The 17380-nt window shown below is 41.2% G+C and overlaps 2 protein-coding genes across 2 annotated transcripts; both read right to left on the bottom strand.

The window, feature by feature from the left end:
* Nucleotides 1-625: 625 nt before the first annotated feature.
* Nucleotides 626-6614, bottom strand: LOC134010974 (hemoglobin subunit beta-1-like). Its single transcript, XM_062450332.1, has 3 exons — nucleotides 5988-6614; nucleotides 809-883; nucleotides 626-735 (listed from the first exon to the last, which is right to left on the bottom strand). Exons 1-3 carry the CDS (start codon nucleotides 6123-6125, stop codon nucleotides 637-639), a joined length of 312 nt encoding a protein of 103 aa, XP_062306316.1. The 5' UTR covers nucleotides 6126-6614; the 3' UTR covers nucleotides 626-636.
* A 3288-nt stretch (nucleotides 6615-9902) lies between these two features.
* Nucleotides 9903-10697, bottom strand: LOC134010926 (hemoglobin subunit alpha-1-like). Its single transcript, XM_062450259.1, has 3 exons — nucleotides 10538-10697; nucleotides 10202-10409; nucleotides 9903-10118 (listed from the first exon to the last, which is right to left on the bottom strand). Exons 1-3 carry the CDS (start codon nucleotides 10630-10632, stop codon nucleotides 9990-9992), a joined length of 432 nt encoding a protein of 143 aa, XP_062306243.1. The 5' UTR covers nucleotides 10633-10697; the 3' UTR covers nucleotides 9903-9989.
* Between the last annotated feature and the right edge of the window lie 6683 nt (nucleotides 10698-17380).

Below are 17380 nucleotides of genomic sequence, written 5' to 3'. Positions count from 1 at the left end.
TAATAATTGATAATAATCTGTGACATTACCAATAACATGTCAAAGACCTGGGGTGCGTTTCCCGAAAGCGTCGTAAGCCTAAATTGATCGTAGAGTCCATCGTACGATGGATCTTAGTTGTACAGGCCGTTTCCCGAAACCATCGTAGCTAAAGAGGCACTTGAAAATCCTCGTAGATTAACGAGAGCTCCAGACCAGTCGTATAGATCGCTAAATGCATCGTAGCGCAGAGACTCAGTGGAGACACACGTAGGCAGACCATGAAAACTACATTAGACCAATGCTGAAAGTTACTTCCGATGGAAAATAAGATTATTTTGGTTCTCTTTTTCCACCAGTTGCGTTGGAACTGGGATATTTGTTAGTGAACCATACAAGTTTAAGTGCCGAAACAATATCAGAATCCGGTTTATTCTCAAGTAAATTTAGGTTACACAAAATAATTTGATTTGGTGGGTTTGGCGCATGCAATAAACGAAGGTAGATTTAACAAACAAATGTCAGTCTTATTCAAAATACTATAACATTGAAATATGGCTGTTGTAATGTGCAATAGTAACTAGAAATGCATTGACGTAACGCGTTTACGAGTGCAATAACACAACAACAATTGAACATTGAAGATGTTTATTAGAATTATAGGGCTGGTAGCACGCCAAGCCCGGTGGATGAAGAGGCTGGTGGCAAAGCCGAGCCTGACGTTGGGGAGGCTGGTAGCGAGGCCGAGCCAGCGTCCTGTGAAGACAAGAGTGTCATTCTCTAGAATATGATCAAGACTGAATGAAGTGGGTAAGGATGGGATAGTTACCGGGCTGTAGGTGTGGTGGAAGAGTCCTTGAGGGTCACGACTAAGCAGAAGCACAAGCAGATCCCCCTGGCGTGCCTGAGAGAAGCAGAGGGTGGGAGGGCAACAAAACATGTGAGCATGCAGACAGGAGGAATAGAGTGTATATGCGGAAACAATAGCCTACCTGGGAAGAGGGAGGTGCAGTATAATTCTCCCGTACTTCATTTGGCCTAATGTGGTATTCTTTTCCTGGATTCAAGTTATGCCTAATTCCATTTAGACATGAGTCAGTAAGAGTTGGAAGAAACTGTTCCTTGGGCGAGAGGTTCTTGTCCGTGTAGACCGCAGCCTCCTGCCGGAGGGGAGTGGGTGGAACAGTGTGTCCAAGGTAGGGTACCAGATGGTGATGAAGGAGGTGAGGATGCACTCAAATATGGTACCCATCATTGTCAGTACCCAATACTGCACCATCATTGTCTTTGACAAATCAACTTCTTCAGTTGACACCGGAAGTACATCCTGTTGTGCCTTCTTGGTGAGGGAGCTGATGTTACATTTACATGTACAGTTAGGATCAAGATGTGCTTTAAGTGCAGACTTTCAGCTTTAATTTCAGGGTATTTACATCCAAATCAGGTGAACGGTGTAGGAATTACAACACATTTGATATGTGGCCCCCCCCTTTTTAAGGGACCAAAAGTAATTGGACAATTGGCTGCTCAGCTGTTCCATGGCCAGGTGTATGTTATTCCCTCATGGGAGTTCGTTATTTCATTGACAAGGAGCAGATAAAAGGTCTAGAGTTCATTTCAAGTATGGTATTTGTGTTTGGAATCTGTTGCTGTCAACTCTCAATATGAAGTCCAAAGAGCTGTCACCATCAGTGAAGCAAGCCATCGTTAGGCTGAAAAATCAAAACAAACCTATCAGAGAGATAGCAAAAACATTAGGTGTGGCCAAATCAACTGTTTGGTACATTCTTAAAAAGAAAGAACGCACTGGTGAGCTCAGCAACACCAAAAGACCCGGAAGACCACGGAAAACAACTGTGGTGGATGACAGAAGAATTCTTTCCCTGGTGAAGAAAAACCACTTCACAACAGTTGGCCAGATCAAGAACACTCTCCAGGAGGTAGGCGTATCTGTGTCAAAGTCAAAAATTAAGAGAAGACTTCACCAGAGTAAATACAGAGGGTTCACCACAAGATGTAAACCATTGGTGAGTCTCAAAAACAGGAAGACCAGATTAGAGTTCGCCAAAAAACATCTAAAAGAGCCTGTACAGTTCTGGAACAACATCCTATGGACAGATGAGACCAAGATCAACTTGTACCAGAATGATGGGAAGAGAAGAGTATGGAGAAGGGAAGGAACTGCTCATGATCCAAAGCATACCACCTCATCAGTGAAGCATGGTGGAGGTAGTGTTACGGCGTGGGCATGTATGGCTGCCAATGGAACTGGTTCCCTTGTATTTATCGATGATGTGACTGCTGACAAAAGCAGTAGGATGAATTCTGAAGTGTTTCTGGCAATATTATCTGCTCAGCTTCAGCCAAATGCTTCAGAACTCATAGGACGGCGCTTCACAGTGCAGATGGACAATGACCCAAAGCATACTGCGAAAGCAACCAAAGAGTTTTTTAAGGCAAAGAAGTGGGATGTTCTGCAATGGCCAAGTCAATCACCTGACCTAAATCCAATTGAGCATGCATTTCACTTGCTAAAGACAAAACTGAAGGGAAAATGCCCCAAGAACAAGCAGGAACTGAAGACAGTTGCAGTAGAGGCCTGGCAGAGCATCACCAGGGACGAAACCCAGCGTCTGGTGATGTCTATGGGTTCCAGACTTCAGGCTGTCATTGACTGCAAAGGATTTGCAACCAAGTATTAAAAGTGACAATTAGATTTATGATTATATTAGTTTGTCCAATTATTTTTGGTCCCTTAAAAAGGGGGGGGCCACATATCAAATGTGTTGTAATTCCTACACCGTTCACCTGATTTGGATGTAAATACCCTGAAATTAAAGCTGAAAGTCTGCACTTAAAGCACATCTTGATTGTTTCATTTCAAATCCATTGTGGTGGTATACAGAGCCAAAATGATGAAAATTGTGTCAATGTCCAAATATTTATGGAACTAACTGTATTCATTTAGCAGACGCTTTTATCCAAAGCGCCTCTAAGAGAGAGATTAACAAAAAGTGCTGGGAGATGGTAGTGCCCAGGAAATGGAAGGACTCCACACGGTTGACTGGGAAGTCACAGGGTGAAGGGGCTGGGAGGGAGTGAACACTCATACAAAAAAAAAGCCATTCAGGGCCTACACAAAAAACTCATTAATGACACGCTGCCGTGCTTCAAAGCCAGCCAGGTACTGGACATGCCGGGGATCGTGGGCCTGCAGGGGAGGGCCATCTTCTTCCTCACCATCTTCCTCCAACTGGTCTTCTTTGCAGCATTGCAGTTACTGCAATAACTGCACAACATTTTGATGGGTGGAAAAGAAGACCTCCAGCCGACTTGTGGAGACATCGGAATCTCATCTTCCATCTGCCAAGAGTCCTCTCAATGATACTCCTGGCCACACGGTGAGCTTCATTGTACTTCTCCTCAGCCTCGTTGTGGGGGTTCGCAACAGGTGTAAAAAGGTATGGCCTCAATGGATACCCACTGTCCCCAAGAAGCAGCCATCCATCCCTGGAAGCTTGTGCCTCCTGGCCAGCAGAAGAGTTAGAAAAAACAAAAGAGTCGTGGCTGCTGCCAGGCCATCTTGCCACAAGATCAGTGATGAGCCCCTGATGGTCACAGATAACCTGGCAGTTGATGGCAGCATAGCCTTTCCTACAAAAATAAACATGGCCCTCATTGGAAGGGGTGAGGATGGGAATGAGGGTGCCATCAATTACCCCAATGACTTGGGGGATGTTATGCTTCACACAAAAAAAATCCTTCACCGCAGACTTGTCCCCTCTTGTTGTGGGGAATTGGATGTGGTCTGGGATGTGGCGATGTAGTGCTGATGTTACAGCCTCCACGGATCTCAATACTGAGGCCTTGGAGAGACCATATCCATCGCCAAGAACCTCCAAAAAACTGCCAGTGGCATAAAAACGAAGCGCTGCCAGTAGCTGGGTTGCAGGGGTGAGTGCGTAGGACCTCCTGGTTGGCCTCTGCAGGTCTGCCTCGACCAGGTTTAGGAGCATCATGATGTCAGTCCTCCTGAGCCGGTATTTATGTTGGATGGCAGAATCCTCGAGGATGTCCAGTGGACTCATCGTCGTCCTCACAAAGGCATTGAGCCTTACCAGCCTACTTCTGGGCCGCCGCTCTCTCTCTCTCTCTCGCTCTCAATCGTATTATCTGCTGTATTGCAGCCATGTTCCGCTTGAGAAGTAGACTAGACCTCTCCTTTATATACCGTGAGAATGTAATGGACGGGTCTGTATGTCAATTAAACTGATTATGAGTCATCTGACACATCTAACACTCATAATGAGTATAATTGATCAACCATCAATTAAAGTAGAGTTGATTATTCATGTTGGAAACAATGGTTCCATGTTGAAGACATGGGGTATTCAATACTTATGTGTTTGTCACATTGTCATTTGTGGCCAATGTGGGAATCATGAGATTGCAAACATGGTCTTGGAAAGCTGTTGGCCTATTATTGCAAGATTGTAGATATAGTCAACACTAGAAAATAAGACAGTAAATATGTTGTAGATTGAGATGCTTGTATTTGTACATTGTATTATTTAGGCTGCTAGCTGCATGGCATGTGTGATGCCATTTATATGCATGGTGTTTTACCTTGTTGCTCAATCAAGTAGTAAATATAGGAATCCTATAGATTTGCCCATGGAAAGTGGAGTATCAAGAAGAGTTAAAAACCAAGGCACAAGATATCAGAGAAATATTAGTTTTATTGGAGTTTGTTCTCCCTGCTCCTGCTCCTCACTTGGATCTATAAGATGAAAAAACAAAAGCATGTAAGGATGGGACAGGGAACACTGAATATATGATAGACTACAATACACAATTTAGCTTTTACTTAATTAAAATGAACATTGTATGCTTAGGTTGTAAGTTCACCTATACACTACCTTGTTGGTTGGGCAGAAGAATTGGCACAGAAATGGAGGGCCTCTCAAATTTCATTTGCTCCAGTAAGAGCTTCTTTTCCTCAATTTGGAGGCGAGCCCTTTTGATGTCCAAGACCTCCTCCTGAAAACGTGCATCCCTGGCCGCTGAGTCCTGAAGGGTTTGCTGAATTCCTTTCAAGATGTTGATTTTTTCTCTTTCGAGCTCCACCAGACCCTGGCTGCAGGCACAGGTGGTATCGAACCTGGGTGCGTTTGAGACCACCGTCTGCAGCACACCGGAGACCAGGGGACCAGGGGAGACCGGGGGACCAGAGGAGACCGGGGGACCAGGGTCATGTGCTCTTGAGGTGCTGGCTGTGGGCAAAACACCCCCCCAGATATCCACCCCCCCAGTGATTCCGTCAGTGGAAGCGACACCCATGATTTGTATTGCCCTCTCCTCCTCTGGTGTCAGAGATGTGGCAGAGCTTGGGCCACCACCAGTTTGGCTTAGAGAAGCCCTCACTGCTGCAGCCTTTCTTTTTGAAAGACTGGCGAAGTCTTGCCATTTCTTTCTGACGTCAGTTCCCCCTCTCCTGACCCCACTGACTGCCGTCATTTTTTTTGCTATTTCCTCCCACAGCTTGGTTTTTTCTTTGTTGGTGTGGGCACCTTTGAATCTAGAAAATTAAATACATTTATTTCTCTCAATTTCTTCAATGAGAAATGCTCATTTCTTCGGCCTTGAAGCCAGCCTTTCTTTTCTTGTCAGACGCCATTGGTCTTTCATAGATAGGTTTGACGTTACCTGAGCATTTTTATACTCGTCACGCTGATTGCAGGGAACTGACACAGGCGGTGTAAAACTCAGATGCAGCAGTTTGCACGTTCACTTTATTGTCTTTGCCTTCATGTAGCATCATACAATGTACATTGAAAAGTACTAAAATAAGTAGATTATAATAAATGTAAAATGTTCTTTAGCGACAGAAAATATTTTGTGTACCGTAATTCGTCAATTATTTTGGTTAACGTTTTAATTTGAAAGTCTTAAAGTTGCGAAAATACATCCAAGTCAATTTTTTTGTGACGAATAATAATAAAGCCTACCTTGAAGTTGTCGGGGTCCACGTGCAGTTTCTCAGAATGGAGGTGGCTCAGTTCGGAATACGTATCTCTAATGTTGTCCATGTTCTTCCAACCCCGTTCCAATCCGTGAATGACAACAACTCCATGAGCAGCGACCATCTTATTACCTTCTATGGCGGCGGCGGCGTTATACAGGTTTCCAAAGTTACCAAAGTACCTCTGTGTCCATGGGTACACGGTTCTGAAAAAGTACAATTTATACTTTAATTTCAGTTTATAATCTCGGTAAGGAAGAACGTATTTGTTTTAAGCATTCAAAAATGGTGAAAAAAGCTATAGTCACCTTGAAAGAGCCTTAGGGCCCACTTTATCATAGTCAATTTGAGCGAAAATGCTTGTGATTGTAGTGCGCTCGAACTCTGTCCACTCAACCATCTTGCTGCCTTTGATTGTGTCTAAGAGTACTTTGCTGAAAGATAATGATTTTTGGCACCAGAGCGCGCAGCGTTTAAATAGACCCCCCACAACAGCTTGCGATTCGATGAATCCAAACTATGGGCTGGACTACGACAGAGAAAGATAAAACGTACGATAAGGGTAGGCTACAGCAGAATGTTGATAAGTAGGCCTACTGTTGCGTTTTAAATATAATTTGACTAAAACGAGTGATAAGGTAAAGTTCAGTTTAAGTGACTATGCTCAAAGCAAATACGGTTCAAAGAGCTTGCCTAAATGAACAACATTAAAATGAAAACCTTTGGGTTTCCGTTGGGAAATATAGGCCTATGCAGGTCCTAGGCTACTCCTAAAACACACTTCATTGAAACACTAACGAAACTACATTTTGGTCATGCGTAAAGATTCGAGGAAGAATACACGGTCTTTAGGCCTTTGCTGAAACCAGCAAACATGTTTTGGAGCACAGTAAATCAAATGGTTTGCGAATTGTGTAAGCATTTCATGAATGTATCACGCTGATTGTCAAGTCATGAAACCTACTGTGCTTTATGCAAATGCCTAGGCTACATCATGTGAACTATTTTTAACCACATACGATTAAAAACCATTATAATAATTATGATATAACCTATAATCGTTTTCTGTACCGACAGTAAATACTTTTTTTTGTGTTTTACTCAATTCTCAACACTCAATCATTTTGCGCATTAGGCTACTCAATTATTTTGGTAAAGTTTATCACATTCCGCATCCAGGAAGCGTCTTAAGTAGGCCTATAAGAGACAGGTATAACGTTCTTGTTAAGAGCATGTTTGGGAAACGCACTTAAACGCACTGTTCGGCGGCACCTCTAGTGTCGTAACGGGACTCCCATTAGGAAAAAATACACATTTCTCAAGTAGAAAGGGCAACATTTGGGACCCATTCATGAACAGCACCCGTTTCCATTGGAAGGAGGGGTGCTGATTTGATTTGTCAGATAGCCTAGCAAACCGTTACGGTGAAGCGTTGCCTTCATTAAAAACGATGTTCACATATAGCCTAGGCCAGGGGTCGGCAACCCAAAATGTTAAAAGAGCCATATTGGACCAAAAAAACAAATCTGTCTGGAGCCGCAAACAATTAAAAGCCTTATATATGCCTTATAATGAAGGAAACACATGCTGTAAGTGTCTATAGACCAATTATTTGTTTGTAAACATTCGGGATGCGCGCGCAATGTGGCTGCAGAAAACCGGGAAGAATAGCCTTTATAATGGTTAGAGAAGTACACGGATTATACAAATAGTACTATTTAAAAAGACCAAAAAGGTCGAGAAGGACAGCCTTTAAGATAAAAGTCGATTCCCCATTGATCTGTCACATCAGAATTTTGATTTGGGTTACGAAAGTCTTGAAATTTGAGTGAGAATGTCGCCCGCATCTTATGCGGCAGCTATGTCTTCACGTCACAAAGTTCATAATTTTACAGTTTTACAGTCAATTATACACCTTAAAAGTCAAGCAGGGCAGCTTTAAAGAGATATGGGAATTCTGCTTTTAGCCAGCTGGTCAGATTATTTTTGTGATTTGTGTAAAACTGGCAATCTGAGTGAGACTGCGTCCCCGTTACACTGTTTTGACGTTGTTAGCCTCAGTCAGACTCGGGTCGCTCACTGGCAGTGTGCACAATGTTGTATTTCACTCCATTCTCCACTATAAACGTCAGGGAGGACTGCCTTTTGTAGATACAAGCCTGCTGAAGATAGCCAGCATCTCGGATTTCTTTAACCAAGCCTGTTTCATTCATCATTTGCCTGAGAAAGCAACCTTCGTTAGCCAGGCTAGTTTTGCCCGAGCCAGCCTAGTTTTGCCCGTTCACTCCATTCTACAGTAAAAACGTCAGGGAGGACTACCTTTTGTAGATACGAGCCTGCTGAAGATAGCCAACATCTCGGATTTCTTTAACCGAGCCTGTTTCATTCGTCATTTGCCTGAGAAAGTGACTTCCGTTAGCCAGGCTAGTTTTGCCCTATCACTCGGTCAGGATATTTAAGGTATCGGGGGTCAAGTGACTTTTGTGCATGGACAAATGAAACGTAAATGTATTTGTTCAAAGGACAAGTGCCTCAAAAAGTTAATGTCAAGCTCTGAAATCCAGTGGCCAGAGATATATGATGGCCTGATCCAAGTGTATACCTGGGAGAAGTCCGTCCTTTGCAGCCGACATGCGCAGTTGAGCATGCTTGACAGTGGTGTGACGTAGGGTGATAATTGGTCTATATTAGCTATATTACTATCAAAATGATAAGTAGGCTACAAATACATAATGAGCATTCATGCAATCGCACTTTTTCTCTCACTCCCAACTGGGTACTCGGCTGCAAATGTAGCATGCCTTCCCTGGAAATGTCTGTTACTCTTTTTGTTATTTGACAACTTCTCATTACAAAGCAAACATGCAGGCAATCCTTCCGCATTGGCAATGAAAGCAAATGATTCGGTCCAAAAACTGTTGAATCCTCTGTTCTCCTCAGCTATCTTTCTCTTTTTCCCTTTGGGATCCATGGCCCATGACACACCCGCCGGTTTGTTTGCAACAGCCACCTGTCTGGCATTACGCCGAGCTGAAAGAAACGTGTGTCGCAGGCTATGACGTAAATCTTCGTTGACAGAAATGTTGAAATAAAATATTTATTATACACATACACATTTTGCTGTAAAAATGTGTACGATAAATATTTTTTCATTTCTGTTTTAATAATTAAAACAAAAAATATGTTCACACCATCTTTTTCCATTTTCATATTTTTGAAAAAGCTCCAGGTAGCCACTAGGGCGGCGCTAAAGAGCCGCATGCGGCTCTAGAGCCGCGGGTTGCCGACCCCTGGCCTAGGCCTATAGCCTACCTTTCACTTAACTGAAACGGAGAAATACAATGGCTATTGCCAGATAGGCAAACTTGTCATCCCTGGGTATCATTTAATTAGGCTACTTTAACCTTAACTTTAACCTTTTGTATAAACTGGTATATAGGCCACTTCTGTCTTGAACATTTTTTTGTAATCTAAATTCATGCCACGCACATTGAGGGAAAGGGTGGTACCACACATAATCTTGTGATAAAGCGTACAAGCACAAGTTAAGGTCCAACCCCATAAATACCTAATGAATTGCTCAAAATGGTTCTAATACTCCTATCGATGCACGAACAAGGTTTATTCTACAAAACTATTACCCCTGTTGAATACTGTGGTCAACTGTTTTTAAAGAGCCATCCGAGAACACCCTGAGAAATTTTGTACATCAACATCTTAACCATTATTTTCGCTATGACCACATACACAAAGCTAAAATCAAAAATATGTTATCATTTGATTGGTCTGCAATGTTATGTTGGCCTAAGCTATGCTCTTTGTATACCTTAAGTCTTGTCAAAATAATTGGCCACTGACTAAAAACGAATGAAAACCGCAAACAAATGAAAACTCAAGTTCATTTGTTTCAACATTTATTTAGTTTTGAAGTACAGAGTGCCCCTGGGCAATGTTGTCTCTGAAATATCTCTGAAAGATGTTCAGCAGTTTATCGGTACTTCTCTTGCAGAGCCAGAGACACTGCAGCGAGGAACTTGTCAATAGACACATGAGCCTCTGGGGTGAAATCATGGGCGAACATGATGGCCAGAACCACGATGATGTTGTGGCAGAAGATCTGGGGTAAAAAAAAGCAAAGGACGCGTCAACGTAACAAGTCACAACATAGCACTAAAACCCAACTATAGCTACTTTGCTAACCTTGAAGTTAGCAGGATCCACTCGCAGTTGGAAGGCGTGCAGCTCACTGAGGCTGATGAGACCATTGGAAAGGTCGTCGATTTTGGAGACGGCTTCACTAACACCTTCAATGATAGTCTTTCCATGACTCCTCACAGCATCAGAGCCGGGGCTCAGGTCTGGCCAGTGAGAAAAGTAGGTCTTGGTCTGCGGGTACACCACCAGCATTCTATAAGAAAATAATATGAATGCATTTTAAAAGGGCACCCATAGCTTATATTACTTTATAGGCTACAGGCCTACGTCTATAATTTAACTTTGGTCCAAACAACTATTCAAAAAAACAGTTTTAAATACCTGGACAGAGCGTCGGATCCGACTTCTTCAGTTTTAGGTGCCACCTTTGCCCAGAAGGCCTTAACGGTTGCCTTGTCCTTAGAACTGAGACTCATCTTGATTGTTGTCTTTGACAGATTCAATCTTGAAGTGAAGTTTAGTTACCAGCTCTCAAGTGCATGCGTTTTATATCAGCTCGTTAAGAGGGCACACCCAATCGTATGAAACTTTGGAAGCCTAGCCCACCTTTTTTTAAGATTAGCACTTCACTTGCATGCGATAGAAAATAAGTAGTTATGCTCTAATTTGAGTTTCTAAGGATTTAAACTACATGTTTATACATAGTTTATATTGACTTTTTAACTTACTTCACTAGGCCTATAATGTTTTAATGGCACGGTGACCAATTTTGCGCAGGTGCCATGTTGCAATAATTTAACGGGATTCCACGTTAAAATATTACAATATTTATAACGGTCGGCTTACTTATTGTACTTTTATTAGGATTATTTAATTGCAAGAGTGCTGTAGTATATTGTAGGCTACAGTGTAAATAAGTAAAAGTTTACCTCATGACTGCATGACAGAATTAATAATTGATAATAATCTGTGACATTACCAATAACATGTCAAAGACCTGGGGTGCGTTTCCCGAAAGCGTCGTAAGCCTAAATTGATCGTAGAGTCCATCGTACAATGGATCTTAGTTGTACAGGCCGTTTCCCGAAACAATCGTAGCTAAAAGGCACTTGAAAATCCTCGTAGATTAACGAGAGCTCCGAGAGCTAATTAGCTCCAGACCAGTCGTAGATCGCTAAATGCATCGTAGCGCAGAGACTCAGTGGAGACACACGTAGGCAGACCATGAAAACTACATTAGACTAATGCTGAAAGTTACTTCCGATGGAAAATAAGATTATTTTGGTTAACGTTTTAATTTGAAAGTCTTAAAGTTGCGTCAGAAGAATCACATTTCAGTACAATGGACAGCGTCTTGTTAAGTGCAACTTAAGAGACACGTACGATGATTCTCCTTACGAGCATGTTCGGGAAACGCACGTAAGAAATAACGATGGATCGTTATTTTGATCGTAGAGAACCCTCGTAACAGCTACGACCCATCGTTATCGGGAAACGCACCCCTGGTTATCAATGATGAAGGGCGGGGCCACAACTCAGAAAGTCAAGATGGTGTGCTACAGAGCCAACGGAATCTAGTCTTTGGGTTAAGTCAACATCCAAGTAAAAATCATACACATAGGACTTTGTGCTTTTTTTTATCATACTGATCATACTGATGTCAAATGCTTCAACCATTCAAACAGGTTTTGGCCATATGTGTTTGAATGCAAAAAAAAATGAAGGCGATCAACAAAGGTGTTTTAAGTCTGATAAATGAACATAAAAAATAACATTTAGCCTACATAAACAGTTAGTATGAACAGATTTTGATTAGGCCTTCAAATTAAACGAAATCCTTATCCTAAATTAAATAAACAACAAAAATGTATGTGTGGTAAGTTGCCTAAATAAAACCATTCAAATGACCACCCAACCCTAAATCAATTGATGCACAAACAGGTTTTCGGACGTTGGCTCTTTAAAAAACAGTTGACCACAGTATTTAACAGGGGTAATAGCTTTGTAGAATATGCCTTGTTCGTGCGTCGATAGGAGTATTAGAACCATTTGGGGTAATTCATTAGGCATTTATTGGCTTGGACTTTGAGCTGGTTCTTTTGTCTGCATTTAAATCATTAGACATTTATGTCGAACCTTCCCTTTGTCGCATTTAACTTTCAAATGTTCTGTAGGCTTTTAACTACGGTGTTGAAACTCTTTTCGGGTTTACAGTCCTCTTATATTAGCCTAATAGTACATTAGGCCAAATAAACAGCCTGCATTAGTGTGTCGGTGTGTTGGTCTCTGTTACAAATTAATCTGTGAATATAGGCCTTCCAACAAAAAAGTATGGGCATTTTACACACTTTATTATCTAAGGGCCTTGCACTTGTATGCTTTATCACAAGATTATGTGTGGTACCACCCTTTCCCTCAATGTGCGTGGCATGAATTTAGATTACAAAGAATTTTTTGAGACAGAAGTGTCTCAAAGTGTATACCAGTTTATACACGTACCATTAGGTTAAATTAGCTTAATTAAAGGATACTGGGATGACAAGTTTGCTTATCTGGCAATAGCCATTGTATTTCTCCCTTTTAGTTAAGTGAAAGGTAGCCTATGCTATAGGCCTAAGACGCTCCTTGCATGGGAAATGTAATAAACTTTAGCCAAAATAATTGAGTAGCCTAGCGTAATGCGCAGAATAACATACGTATTTACTCTCGGTACATGCAACGTTTAGGCTATATAATAATTATTATGATGGTTTTTAATTCATATCGTATGTGGTTAAAAATAGTTCACATGATGTAACCTTGACATTTGCATACAGCACAGTGTGTCATGACTTGACGATCAGCGTGATGCATTCATGAAATGCTTACATTTAGATTTAGTCATTTAGCAGACGCTCTTATCCAGAGCGACTTACAGTAAGTACAGGGACATTCCCCCTGAGGCAAGTAGGGTGAAGTGCCTTGCCCAAGGACACAACGTAATTTGACACGGCCGGGAATCGAACTGGCAACCTTCAGATTACTAGCCCGATTCCCTCACCGCTCAGCCACCTGACTCCCTTGCTTATGTAATTTGTTACGTAATAAAGAATGTATAATACATTACCGCACAATTCTAGAACTGTAATCACCAGCTGCATATCGGGCACGGCACTATCTATAATCCCAGTTATTAATATTTGTGGCATTTTAATCACCGAATGCATCACGGGCAATGTGCACGAGTGAATATAACAACAGGAACAATGTTCGTACGACTTTATGAAGGATGCATGTCTTAAAGTTGTGTATTGTGCTTATTAAAGTTATGTCTTATGAACTTAGAAGTGTGCTCAGGCTTAAACATTGGGTCTCACACTGAGTGTGGGAAGCAGGCTGTTCTTTGTGTCTCTATCTCTTCATTTTCAGAAACAACCTTGAAACCGGGTGGAGATGGCACCCGAGCAGGTGGGACGCGTAGGCAAGAACAACTCCCTGATGCACGAGAGAACAAGCTCAACCCTTTTTTCATCTGTGTGTTTAAATTACACTGTATATGATATGCTGGGGCAGGGAAAGATAGCCAGTTGGACTTCGTGAACCAGCCCAAACTCTGTTGCGGGTAGGGAAACTTAGACAACCCCAGAGCTCTGTACTTGTTGATTTCCAACTGCTGCATTAAAGCTGATATTATCGGACCTCTGCGACTCCAGACCCCTCTTTCTTGAACACAGATTTGTGTCATTGAATACCATCATTACATATTGGAATAGACACAAAGATTTTGAATCCTTCAGTAACTCTGCTCCAAAACATGTTTGCTGGTTTCAGCAAAGGCCTAAAGCGTGTGTATTTTTCTTCAAATCTTTACGCATGACCAAACTTTAGTTTAGGGTTAGCAGGTCATTAGTAGCCTAGTGTTTCAATGAAGTGTGTTTTAGGAGTAGGACCTGCATAGGCGTATATACAGTTAGGTCCATAAATATTTGGACATTGACACAATTTTGGCTATGTATACCACCACAATGGATTTGAAATGAAACAATCAAGATGTGCTTTAAGTGCAGACTTTCAGCTTTAATTTCAGGGTATTTACATCCAAATCAGGTGAACGGTGTAGGAATTACAACACATTTTATATGTGCCCCCCCCCCCCTTTTTAAGGGACCAAAAATAATTGGACAAACTAACATAATCATAAATCTAATTGTCACTTTTAATACTTGGTTGCAAATCCTTTGCAGTCAATGACAGCCTGAAGTCTGGAACCCATAGACATCACCAGACGCTGGGTTTCGTCCCTGGTGATGCTCTGCCAGGCCTCTACTGCAACTGTCTTCAGTTCCTGCTTGTTCTTGGGGCATTTTCCCTTCAGTTTTGTCTTTAGCAAGTGAAATGCATGCTCAATTGGATTTAGGTCAGGTGATTGACTTGGCCATTGCAGAACATTCCACTTCTTTGCCTTAAAAAACTCTTTGGTTGCTTTCGCAGTATGCTTCGGGTCATTGTCCATCTGCACTGTGAAGCGCCGTCCTATGAGTTCTGAAGCATTTGGCTGAATCTGAGCAGATAATATTGCCAGAAACACTTCAGAAGTCATCCTACTGCTTTTGTCAGCAGTCACATCATCGATAAATACAAGGGAACCAGTTCCATTGGCAGCCATACATGCCCACGCCATAACACTACCTCCACCATGCTTCACTGATGAGGTGGTATGCTTTGGATCATGAGCAGTTCCTTCCCTTCTCCATACTCTTCTCTTCCCATCATTCTGGTACAAGTTGATCTTGGTCTCATCTGTCCATAGGATGTTGTTCCAGAACTGTACAGGTTCTTTTAGATGTTTTTTGGCGAACTCTAATCTGGTCTTCCTGTTTTTGAGACTCACCAATGGTTTACATCTTGTGGTGAACCCTCTGTATTTACTCTGGTGAAGTCTTCTCTTAATTTTTGACTTTGACACAGATACGCCTACCTCCTGGAGAGTGTTCTTGATCTGGCCAACTGTTGTGAAGGGGTTTTTCTTCACCAGGGAAAGAATTCTTCTGTCATCCAACACAGTTGTTTTCCGTGGTCTTCCGGGTCTTTTGGTGTTGCTGAGCTCACCAGTGCGTTCTTTCTTTTTAAGAATGTACCAAACAGTTGATTTGGCCACACCTAATGTTTTTGCTATCTCTCTGATAGGTTTGTTTTGATTTTTCATCCTAACGATGGCTTGCTTCACTGATGGTGACAGCTCTTTGGACTTCATATTGAGAGTTGACAGCAACAGATTCCAAACACAAATACCATACTTGAAATGAACTCTCTTTTATCTGCTCCTTGTCAATGAAATAACGAACTCCCATGAGGGAATAACATACACCTGGCCATGGAACAGCTGAGCAGCCAATTGTCCAATTACTTTTGGTCCCTTAAAAAGGGGGGGGGCCACATATAAAATGTATTGTAATTCCTACACCGTTCACCTGATTTGGATGTAAATACCCTGAAATTAAAGCTGAAAGTCTGCACTTAAAGCACATCTTGATTGTTTCATTTCAAATCCATTGTGGTGGTATACAGAGCCAAAATGATGAAAATTGTGTCAATGTCCAAATATTTATGGACCTAACTGTATATAATACGCTTATGTGTCTTTTGTCTTAAACAACTATCAGTAAATTAAAGAAATGCGTATTAGACCGATAGTTTTTTCTGGTGAATGATGAATATAACAGCACGCATGATAATGTATCCCTGAAGCCTGAGATGTCTTACAGCTAACCCATACACACAAAACCCCTTATAGTCCACATTTGTTTATTTTCTTCCAAAACCCATAAACCAAAAAAATACAAAATGAGCATATTACATATAGCAAAAGAAAATGTAAAATGCAAATACAAATAATAATAAAATACACCATGTGCAAATGAGTAAACTTAACTGTGAACAGAGTATACAATTGTAAAATATAAAATGGAGAGTTAAATAAACAAATATAAAAGTTTATAAAATTCCAACCACTCAAGACATCTGTAGATATGAAAAGACAAGGAACTGAGATATTGCTAAAAAGGAATACAAATTCACCTTCATTGTAATTTTTAGTATGGGTTATAAAAAGTAATAATCTTAGCATGTAACATAATCTTAGCAAATTACATATATTATTGTTGTTTTGGTAAATCACTTTACACCGAAGACCTCCATAAACGATCTTATCTGACACCTTCCAGTGACCATACAAATTCAAAGCAGACCAAGTACCTCCACTTAACATAATTTCCACTTACCATCAAATTCACATTTCCTCTAGTTATAAAAAAACCTTTCACATGACCCTGAACAACATTGCAGTACCTTTACTGGACCATGACTGTCAGTAGGTGAAAGTAATTACTATTAACAGTTGCCTTATCAGGAAACAGGTTTGATCACCACAGTAATAATGCTGAGCCATTTACTGATCAATATATGATCATAACACCAGAATACAGTCCTATAAAATCATTGGTGGCAGTGAAATATCTTTGGAACTCATCCAAATCTATAAATATCAATGGTCAGCTTACATTAAAATCAGGTTTCCTCTCCTTCTCATTAAAACATTACAGTATGCAGAGAAGTAGGCCAATTATCAGTGGTGTATGGCCTCTGAAGTAGCAGTGCTGTCAGTCTACCACTTACTAGGGAACATCTGCATCTCTAAATGAACATCTCATCCAGCCAACTAAGAAGGCAGGAATCTCTGTCAGTCTGTCTTTGGCTCAATACCTCGAGAACTGGGAATTTGTATGAAGTTTGTTAAAGATTTAGAAATTCACCATGTGTTTTGCTTAGGTCCGAAGGCTGAAAATTTAGTTTTAAGTTGTTTGAATGAGCAGTACGCGAGAAATAAATATAAACGTGTTTGCAGCCATGTTGAGTTGCACTAAGCAAGGTTATTCACCAGATCACAAAATAGGCTTACTTTCAAACGGGCACTGCAGTAGCTTGACTAACAAAAAATATACTATAAAAATAGTGTGTGGCTAAAGTGGGCATCTCTGTGGCTCACAAGGTAGAGTACGTACCATGGACTGAGGCTTTACTGCAGTGGCTCAGGTTTTATATCAACCCGGATCCTTTGCTGCATGTCATCCCCCCTCTCTTTCTCCCTTCTCTCCTATCTCTCTCCAACTGTCACTATCAAATAAAGCTGAAAAATCCCCAAAATATACAAGTATCTTTAAAAATACTCCAAAGTACATAAATTCT

This window comes from Osmerus eperlanus, chromosome 2 (genome assembly GCF_963692335.1).
Source record: "Osmerus eperlanus chromosome 2, fOsmEpe2.1, whole genome shotgun sequence".
Lineage (NCBI taxonomy): Eukaryota > Metazoa > Chordata > Actinopteri > Osmeriformes > Osmeridae > Osmerus > Osmerus eperlanus.
Note: the sequence above shows the minus strand (reverse complement) of the source record. Positions and strands in the feature narration are given on the sequence as shown.

Bases quoted from the DNA above. Each gene is read 5' to 3' on its own strand.
- LOC134010974 (XM_062450332.1), bottom strand. From the start codon at position 6,125: ATGGTCGCTGCTCATGGAGTTGTTGTCATTCACGGATTGGAACGGGGT. The intron at 884-5,987 runs GTAGGCTTTATT...TGCTTCTCTCAG, and splicing joins TGGACCCCGACAACTTCAAG to GCACGCCAGGGGGATCTGCT. The intron at 736-808 runs GTAACTATCCCA...TTGTCTTCACAG, and splicing joins TCCACCACACCTACAGCCCG to GACGCTGGCTCGGCCTCGCT.
- LOC134010926 (XM_062450259.1), bottom strand. From the start codon at position 10,632: ATGAGTCTCAGTTCTAAGGACAAGGCAACCGTTAAGGCCTTCTGGGCA. The intron at 10,410-10,537 runs GTATTTAAAACT...ATTTTCTTATAG, and splicing joins GGATCCGACGCTCTGTCCAG to AATGCTGGTGGTGTACCCGC. The intron at 10,119-10,201 runs GTTAGCAAAGTA...TTTTTACCCCAG, and splicing joins TGGATCCTGCTAACTTCAAG to ATCTTCTGCCACAACATCAT.